Below are 10,467 nucleotides of genomic sequence, written 5' to 3' on the forward strand. Positions count from 1 at the left end.
GCGTTACTGTGACAATTTCTCGCAGCCGGACATCGATGATCCGCTTGAATACAGATCCAAAGTCTGACTTCCTAAAATGATTCTAGGATCAGGTCAGCAGCACACCACAGTGGGCTGAGCAGGCGATCCATATACTGCATGTTTTCCCCTCTACCCCTCCTCCGCTGTCTGCTCCACTGCACTGTCATAAAATAATAAATGCTAAAAATAAATAAATAACTTAATTTTTAACTAAATTCTAAAATATTATCAGATGTCACTAAATGAATAATGTACTAAACTGTGAAATATAGAAACCCTACCAGTAACTTGCAAAGCCAAGCTGCACACGTGTTGTGTAGCTTTGTTCTCTCTAGAGGGAAATCACAAAAGCCAGCAGCTAAAAAAGCTCTCAGCAGTTGTGACACACACAACAATTCAAATTAAACCTCTCATTTTTAAGTCTACCTGGAGTCTAGAGAAGCAGCTCAAGGACAACATGAATCGTTTTTGTTAGCAGCCTGGTCCCTGCCAGTTACTTTGGAAGCACTGAGTAATAAACGTGAAGTGGGAGTTGAACTAGACCAATTATGAAAATGTTCTGCACTAGAAGGACAACGACTTTTAATATAGTTTGCAATATTTATGAATTAAAGTAAAAGACTGAATGACTTATTATATTAAATTTAACGTGCTGGTGAAAAGCAATCCCAGAATTCATTACGGCAGCCCGATGCTGGCAGGGAATGATCTCCTTAGCAGAAAAGCTAATCTCACAGATCTCAGGCAAGGTTGGGGTGGAGCAAATTTTGAGAGATCCAATTAGTAACAGAAGCTAGACAGTCATTAATGTTGGTAGGAGTATTGAGTTTGGAGTCTTCCCAGAGAGGTGGCGTCTGATACCAACCTGACATATAGACACAGACATACAGGCACACACAGATACAAACATCCGTTCCCACCCTCACGCTCTCATATGCACTTACTCCACACTCAACCAACGTGGAGACTAGGGATGGGTATCGTTTAGGTTTTATCCGATACCAGTGCCAAATCGGTACTTTTGAAACGGTGCCGGTGCTCAAACGGTGCTCAAACGGGTGCTTAAAGAATGGAGAACACAAAATTGGTCCAAAAACCTCTCGTTCACCTGTTTTTTGTAAAAAGATGCAGCTATGGGGCATATATGGTATCACTCTTGGCTGGAAGCAGTGCTTAAACAATGGAAAAAACACAAACTTTGTCCAAAAACCTCTCATGTTTAACTGTTTTCCACTTTTTCTTTGGTCATTTTAGCCTTTTTGGCCAGGGTGAAGGGAGCATCTGCCATCAAACAAGAGGACAGCCGCATGTAGCTATGATGATGTTTGCTAGTTCACCTTACGTGCATTAATGTAATAACGTGGTTAGCCTACTCAACGTAAATTACACACGAACAACATTAAGCTACTCACGCAGAGAAGAACGGCTGCTGCTGCATCATCATCCTCATCATTTCTGCTACACTGGCAGGGCTAGGGGCCAGGACTCTCCTCTTCGGGTTCTTGGGGGATGTTGCTGACTCCGGATCCGATAACTGGCAACCCACGCACAGTAGATGTGCTCGGTGTGAGGTCTCGCAGCAAGCTATCAAATACGGCGCATTTCTGGGCTTTTAAAAAAAACGCTATGCGTCGCCAGGTGTTTGATCGGATTTGAGGTGTTACCTCCTTTGACAGCATCACAGTATCAGCTTAAAGCACTTGTTGCTGCTGAGTTTGTATCTTTTGCTGTGAAGTACAGCCAGACTTTTGACCGCTTCGCCTTGGACATTTTTAATCTGTAGCTCTGCTCTAAAAGAACGTACGTACCTGGGCCCGCCTACTATCCTCGGAAACGTAAAATGATTGGCTAGAAGTGTATCACAGCTCAGGAAAAAAAAAGCACCGAAATAAAGCACCGAAATGTGCGCTGCTTTTCGGTCTGGTTACTACCGTTTATGTCAGAACACCGGTACCCATCCCTAGTGGAGACAGACATAAAGAGACGCTGTACACACGATCACACTCCCCAAGCGTACTCTACGAACCGGGTCTAGGTACCCTTGCCCCTGGAGGGGGGAACTGCACCCAGACCCAGGTGGTGTTACCCTTTTCCCTGCGGTGGGGAGAGGCAGACCGCCCCGACTCCGCAGCAGCAGGGAGGCCCCACACTCCAGACCGCAGTCGGACGGCCAACTCCTCCTCCTAGCCCCCCCGCTCCAGCAGGCTGCAGAGAACGGGGGTGAGAGAAGACTCCAAACCTCCCTCCGCCCGCTCATTGTAGTGTTGATGCATGTGTGTTCTAAGGTGCGTTTAAGAGTCCAGGATTTTAGACTTGATTGAAACACAGCTCTCGACTCAGCAGGCTGTGAAAAACACTAAACCAAAGCAGGTGGCTCAACATTCACACCCAAAAAGGTTTTGCTACTGAACAACCTGAGTATATGTAGGAAATCCTGTGCTGAGGACGTTTGGTCTGGTCAAAGAGTTCAGACAGCTTTTGTAAGTAATCCTGTGGGATTAGTAAACAGATTGAGCAAAGCTGCAGAGCTGCCTGAAGAGAGGATCAGGCAAAGCATCAGAGATGAGAGCAGCACCACCACGTGCACTTCAGTGGACAGATGGGCACGTGGTCAGAAGTGACGAAGCCTGACCATGATTAACGGTCTTTGACCATAACCCACTAGTAAAGGTGAAATGAGTCAGTCCACTGCCACCCTGTCCAGCCTGGCAGGACACAGATGCTGTGGATAATTTGTGACAACTTTCGATGGAAACTCATTTCAAAGTGTTATGCAGATTTAGACTGTCATAGTGGACAGAGGTTATCTCTGAGTAACAGTTGTTTGTGTTCAATGTTTAAAGTGATGAAGACTGGAGAGAGTGGTCTGACTGTGTTCAGACTCCTGACTAAGGAAAACCAGTGGAAGTGGGTCCAGGCCAATGCCCGGCTGGTGTATAAGAATGGGAAACCAGATTACATCATCGCCACCCAGAGGCCTCTTTTGTAAGTACCTGTCTGTGTACAAATCTCATTTGGTCATTTATCTCGAGTAATACACTGAATCAAACCATTAAGATATCCATCCTCCTTCCCTTCAATGCCATACGTTTGTATTTCTTAGTTGTTTAAAAGAACTGCACAGAGAAGTCCTGACAATGATGTCTTCTGTGTTTATAGGGATGAAGAAGGAGGAGAACATTTGCGTAAGCGCTCTATGCATCTACCCTTTACGTATGCTACAGGAGAAGCCCTGCTCTATCAGTCCAATCATCCCATCGCAGGCTTTAGAGATGGCAGCTGTGTAAAAAATTTTAGCAAGTCAAAGAAGAATCGGACTGATAAGCTGCTGACGGATGGCCTGGACCCGGGCTCCCTTCTTGGGGCACTCATGAGTCAGGATGAGTCAGTGTATGTTTGCCAGCCAGCTGTGGAGCCCAAGCTGTCATTTCACAGCAGCTTCTTTGCAGAGCACGTTAGTTTCTCTGAAAGTGAACCCTCCAACCTGCACAGAAGCTGGAATGAACCTGCTAATAGTGTCGTAGGTCCAGGCATCACAGAACCAGGTACCAGCTTTGACCCACTGCTGGCTACTTTGGACTCGCTCTCTTTGGAGGGCCAAGGGATGGATGCAGAAGAGAGGAGTTACTCAAACAGCGAGCTGTTTGGAGCTCTGGAAGGGCTGGGCCTGAGTGCTGAGGACCTGGAGTTGCTGCTGCTAGATGAGCGTATGATCAGAGTTGAGATGGACCCTGAACACGTGCCCACTTTGGATGATCTGCTGACAAATGATGAGATTCTCTCTTACATCTATGACTCGATAGAAGGAAGGACTGATTCCACTGTACATGGAGGACAGGTACCTCCTAGCACTACCGCAGCAACCTCCACACCAGTGTCATTATCAGAAAATAATCTTGATACAAGTGTGCAAATGCAGTTTTGTCCCTCCAAGCCTCCAATAATGGAGCACACTCCCATTGTCCAGCTATCCCAGCAGATGCAACAGCATCTCAACATGCGAACCACTAAAGTACCACCTAACTGGGGCCAGCAGAGTGACCATTTCCCCCACAGGATAGTAAATGGAGAGCTGCTGGGGCAAAATCAGTCTATTGCCAATGGACAATGGACAGCCCAAGACATTCTAGTCCCAGCAGAGATCGAGTTGGAGCAACTGACCACACAGCAGACTACTTTCAATGACAAGGCCTCAGACTTGAATAGCAAGCTTCACCAACACTACCTTCAGCAGGAGCAGCAACCAAGGACCCAGAAGCAGCTCTCACTACAGTGCCATGCCAAACAGACGGCAGCAAACCTTGACGGACGATGTGGTCCGTCGAGCCCAGAGCATTCAGCAGAAAAAATGCCATGGCAGAACTACAGCTTCAGCGAAAGCCTGGGCAGCAGTTTCTGCATTGACAACAGCCAAAACGCTCTTACAAACACCTCACTGGAGTCTTGCAGGGAGCCCACTATGGACAGTGTGGATTACACAGTCAGTGGAGGTGGTTTGCTTGAGAGAAGTGCAGAGCAGCGGGGCGCTGAGAGCACAGTTGCATCTTTTCGTGGAATGAACCACAAAAGCCACCCAGAGCAGATCCCAGGCCCCTTGTTCGAGGTCATCTCCAGTCTGTCGCAGTGCCCTCCCTGCACTAGCCCCCTGGAGCAGATTCTAAGAGTGGGTAAGCCCTGCTGCCAGCTCGACCACTTTGGCTTGGTGACCTCTGAGATCCTTGACGACCCCAATCACAGCAAGGTGAGGTTGCTGAACATTGTCATACTTTGAAATCATTACTAGCTGCACAGCTTGGAGGTTCCTTCCTGAGCCGGGCATACAGACTGTGTACCCAGGTTTTAACTTTTTAGTAGCTTTTACATTTAAATCTGTTATTAATTGGTAGAACCTGGGACCATTTCGTGGCCTTTCCGTTTTTTAATTCCACGCCATTTCCACTGTGTTTAATGGAGTATAGCCAAATTTTCAAACATGTATTTTTTTCCCATTTTATTTTAAAATTTCAGTCTGAGTTTTTTAAATGAGCTTAAATGGCTGAATAAAAGGCATACATCCACTATCGAACCTCGTGGCCGATTTGTGCCCCATTGAAACCCATTATAAACGCTATTTTTCACTGTACAATTATTACCATTAACGTTGTGGCGATGGCTTAACTTTCACTTTCATTCTGGACTCAGGGCCTTAGAATTGTAATTTTTTTATTTGGCCACCGGGTGGCGCCCTTGTTCCACATGTGACGCCTGCTGGAACATACACACCTTCTCCAGCGGCCTGCTCGAGACAGATACCCGGAAAAGGCAGACTAATTTCCCGCGTGCCGCAGCAGCTTGGCCCGCTGCTCGTTCCGGACCATTTTCTGCCCTTAGGATCGTTTGAGGGTGCATTAATTTTTTTTAATCAACAGGAAATGACGTATTTGTTTTCACGTGGTAGCGGAAGTGTGTGCTGCAGACACGGGAACCGAACCATATGCTCCGGCGCTGCGCGAAACACACCCGCGGCAGAGGCACTCCTCCCCGGGGGAGCAGGAGCAGCAGCGCCGCCTGGGGACATTTTCGGCTTCTGCAAAAAAAATTAAAAACGGATCGAAATTAATGTTGGTGCCAATCTTTTGTCCATCTAAAGGCCTAATTATAATAACAATAAAATATTACTTCAAATGTTTTTTTTGGAAAATATTTTATGTTTTATGTTTTTGGGGCAAAAAAAGCAGTGCACTCATGTGACGAAACCGGGATATAAAGGGTTAAAATCCGCGAAATGTAATTAAAACTTGACATGAATATTTCAAGGAGAAGTAGGTCTAAAAGATTGGCTAATTTAAAGTGGAATAAAATATTAATATATAAATTTTTTATAGCACTTTTTGGGCGTGGTCGATAGTGTGCATTTTATGAAATGCGCTCCTGGAAAAAAAATAAAAGGCGATCGAAATGACTGTTGGTGCCAATCTTTAGTCCATCTAAAGGCCTAATTATAATAACAAACAAATATTACTTCAAATGTTTTTTTTGGAAAATATTTAGTTTTTTTGTTTTTTGGGGCTAAAAAAACAGGGCGCTCATGTAATAAAACTGGGATTTAAAGGGTTAAAACAATGAAAATATAATTAAAACTTGACATGGATATTTTAAGCAGAAGTAGTTTTAAAAGATTGACTAATTTAAAGTAGAAAAAAATATTGATATATAACATTTTAGAGCACTTTTTTTGGCGGGACCATTTTTGGTCCCGAGGGTCACGAAAGGATGGATTTTTAAAAATGTGCTCCTGCACAAAAAATAATAATGGATCAAAATGAATGTTGGTGCCAATCTTTGGCCTATCCAAAGGCCTAATTATAATAACAATCAAATATTACTTCAAATGTATTTTATGGAAAATATTAATTTTTTAATTTTTTTTTTCTGTTAAAAACAGGGCGCTCATGTACCTAAACTGGGATTTAAAGGGTTAAAACAATGAAAATATAATTAAAAGTTGATATGGATATTTTAAGCAGAAGTAGTTTTAAAAGACTGACTAATTTAAAGTAGAAAAAAATATTGATATATAACATTTTTAGAGCACTTTTGGGGCGGGACCATTTTTGGTCCCGAGGTTCACGAAAGGATGGGATTTTGAGGTTCTACCAAAGGTTAAGGAAATCATCTTTTATCTGTCTGTATTCTATGTATTTAGACATGAAGGTGCATCAGTTACTCAGTAATTTGATTAAAAGAGGAGGAACGGTGGTTGATGGGTCTGTCTCGAGCGAGACAGTTCTACTACAACGGCAAAAGCAAGACGCAAGTCCTCACAGCTCTTTGTGTTGCTCGTGCACGAGGGAGAGAACTGTGACGAGCGTCGTTCCTGACAGGCGCTCTCAGCCAGCTCCCCCGCAGCACTGCTCTTTATTGAGGTTACGTGAATATGCATAAGTTCATTAACATATGACGTCTTACACAAGCATACATGTGAACAAAGAGTACCTTGTCTGTGTGTACGTGTAGCCGTGTGTGTGTGTGTGTGTGTGTGGGGTCAAAATGTGACCCTGTGAAGACTCCTCAGACCTGCTGTGCCAGGAGTCCAGCGGTCCACCTAAACAAAAGGCACTTATACGTAAAGAGATAAGAGTAGGTGTCCTCCTGTAGTATAAATCAGTAAGAGCAGGTACGACCTCTCTCACGACTTTAAGATGTGTGTTTATGCCAGAGTGCTCTGGGAGGCTCACAGTCTTTGCAGACTGCTAAGGATCAGACCTCCTATCATTATGCAATCGATTATAAAACTCTATATATGAGTAAATATTTCTAAGCATAAATGACAATCAACAATATAAACCTAACAGTGGTCAGCACTGTTGTCGCACAGCAAGAAGGTCCTGAGTACAATTCCACCATCAGGCCGGCATCCTTCTGTGTGGAGTTTGCATGTTCTCCCCGTGTTTGCATGGGTTTTCCACGGGTACCCCGACTTCCTCCCACTGTCCAAAGACAAGCAGTTTGTGGGGATAGGTTAATTGATCAATCTAAGTTGCCCATAGGTGTGAATGCAGGAGTGAACGTGAGCGTGAGTGGCTGTCTGTCTCTGTGTGTTGGCCCTGCGACAGACTGGCGACCTGTCCAGGGTGTACCCCGCCTCTCGCCCTATGACAGCTGGGATAGGCTCTAGCGCCCCCCGCGACCCTGAAAAGGATAAGTGGAAGCTGATGGATGGATGGAATTTCATATTATAGTAAAAAATGTCACTCAGAATTCAGGAAGTAGTTGAGACAGCCTCGGGATGGTAGGGAAGAATGAGAGAGAGGGGTGGCTGAAGCAAACGTCACTGCACACGTGGGTGAAAAACACTGAGGTGGTGTTGGGTAGCTATGGTGCAAACGTGAACAAGCAATGTGAAAGGATAGGTGCCAGTGTTTTTGTCTACAGCATACAAATGGCTGAGTGGAAAAAAGGGAACGAGTATTTTAAGCAACTGGTGAATGAAGAAAATGACAAGCAGACTTATTGTCATGCATAAGTGTGCAAGGAATGAAATGTCATTGCAGTTACTCAATGTAAGATGAAAAAATATTTAAAATAAATCAAATATGTTAAAATATGTATAGCAGCAAAATATATTATCACGTGCAATGGTAAAAGTGAGCTGTGGAAAGCTGTGGACACGTACACAAACATGGTATTTTCATGTTGAGCAGTCTGATGACCTGGTGAAAAAGCTGCAGAGCCTCTATCCACAGGCCAGCAAGGAGAACAGTCCATCGTGAGGGTGTGACGAGTCACACATGATAGTTTTGGCTTGAGACAAGTAGCCCTGACTGTCATAGTGTGTGTGATGAGAACTCAGAGGCAGGAGGAGGTTTATCTAAAGGCAAGCGCTTTACTGAGCGGATACGTACCAGCATAAAGCAAAATACAAAACGAAACCAAAAACAAATGCAAACTTTCAACTCACGAGGAGTGAGAAACAGGACGTGGACTAACACTCTAACAAAGGACAAGAGGACAATATACAGTCTACACAGGACGGCGATTAGGAGAAGCTAGGGAAAAGGTAGGTTTACAAGATGGTAGTAAGACCTGCTATGATCTATGTTTGGAAACAGCGGCATTGACAAGAAGACGAGGAAGAAAAGGGGAAAACTACCGAGGGTTTGTGTAAGTTCTCAGTCATGCAGGTCGTGGTAGTCTGGAATTTTAACAAACTAAGGAAACTGGACTTCTTTAGGTTTGTGAAGACATTTCAGGTCTCATCCAAGAAGCTTCTTCTTGGATGAGACCTTATAAAAACAGCTGGTGGAGAGTCCCAGTTATTTATCTGAGGTATTTACTGAGGTTGTGAAGGTGCTTCTGAGGGTTGTTGATCCACTGTTGATCAGGTGTGTCATCACATGAGCCAAGGTGTGGAAAAAGACAGGAAAAAAGGCAGAAGAACTTTGGATGGAGTAGTTCATCCCAAGCACAAAACTCAAACACAGCCTAAGCAGCATAGTGTATGCTGTGCAGTGCTGTGAGCAGTGCTTGGACCTCTGCACAGGAGAAACCAAACAGCTGCTCCACAAAAACTTGGCACATTATAGAAGAGCCACCTCAACAGGATAGATGTACACGTCTGTACAGATGCCATTAAAGAACAATGGTCCCTCTTTCAAGGATGCCAGGGTCCACAATATGGACTGAGGACACAGATGGTTTAGAGGGGAGTAGAGTAAATGGTAAATGTACTGACTCTTATGTAGAGGGACTCCATCTCCATTCACTGTGAGCAACCAGGCACAACGCCCCCTATCAAATACTCTAAAGATCACTTCCAGCTGGGACTCTCCACCATTTGTTTTTATATCTGAAGAAGTCCATCGGATGAGAGCTGAAATGTCTTCACAAACAAAATAAGTCCAGTTGCCTTCTTTTTCAAGCTCTCAAGAAAACCACAGAGTAGAAACGTGAATGTAGTGTGACAGACGAGACGGTAGGAACGGACTGCAATGGAGTCATGCTCCGCTGTGGCTACCCCTGAAGGGGGAAGCCTGAAGCCCCTCCCTGAGCCTGGTTCTGTTGTTTTCCCTTCCCACTGTTGCCAAAGTGCTTGCTCAATAAAATTGAATTGAATTAAAGAAGAAGGTTGTAGGGACTTTACCCTATAACTGATATTTTTCTGATATTCAGAACATGCTCCATAATATTGGACCATCTTCCTCAATAAGGTTTTTGCCTTATTTATTTGTTTGTGTTTCTGCTTTTAAGATTATTTTAAGATTATGAATCATAATCTTTGTTTTATACAAACACCCACTATGAGCCAAATGGCAATCCTGTTTAATGTTAATGATATTTTATGTCCTTTGCAGATGGAAAATGGCTGCGTGCTAAACAGTACTTACCCAGGAGGTTGTGCCCTGCCTAACAGGAATGGATCTGTGCCTCCTACTATCCAGGTACCCAGCCCTGAGACGTTGCCTACACTTCCAGACCCACCAGCCACCGGCTTCTACCTCTGACCATCTGACCAGGGACAGTCATGTAGCAGGACACTGTGAATGGCCAGAAACATCCAGTGACTGGACCAGCCTTATACATCTACACACCACAACAAACAAAGCTGGAGAAACATAGGCCGACATCTGTGTTGTCTGTTTTTGTCTTTTCATTTTGACTTTATAATGTTGTGTCAGGGGAGGGGATCACCGAGTTATATTTTAAGTCATATTATCATATGAGTCCTTTGTTTACACTAATGCAGTTAAGAGCGCTTAGCTTGTTTTAAGTAAATATGAATCATTGGAGGCTGGGTTTTAGAAATCTGCATTCAGATACACTGTAAAACCAACGTGTTCTCGTCCCAGGACATCAGATTCTGCCGTGCTGTCTTAGTATTGGTACTTTAATGCACCAGCATGGCTTCATTAGACACTGAGAACCAAGAAATCTGTTTTCAAGAGGAATTTACAAGTTAGCCAGCCA

The 10,467-nt window shown here is 44.2% G+C and overlaps 1 protein-coding gene across 1 annotated transcript in view; it reads left to right on the forward strand.

Annotated features, from left to right (window-relative positions):
- The window catches only part of LOC146615563 (aryl hydrocarbon receptor-like), a 59,758-nt gene extending 49,579 nt beyond the window's left edge, over positions 1-10,179 (forward strand). The window contains exons 9-11 of the mRNA XM_085373694.1: positions 2,865-3,006; positions 3,181-4,762; positions 9,855-10,179. Of these exons, the coding sequence (XP_085229820.1) occupies positions 2,865-3,006; positions 3,181-4,762; positions 9,855-10,004 (1,874 nt within the window). The 3' untranslated portion in view covers positions 10,005-10,179. The remainder of the gene's footprint in view (positions 1-2,864; positions 3,007-3,180; positions 4,763-9,854) is intronic.
- Positions 10,180-10,467: the final 288 nt, after the last annotated feature.

The sequence above is a fragment of the Diplotaxodon limnothrissa genome, linkage group LG16, assembly GCF_057381915.1.
Source record: "Diplotaxodon limnothrissa isolate DT_005_m linkage group LG16, D_limnothrissa_male_GT1.1, whole genome shotgun sequence".
Classification (NCBI taxonomy): Eukaryota; Metazoa; Chordata; class Actinopteri; order Cichliformes; family Cichlidae; genus Diplotaxodon; species Diplotaxodon limnothrissa.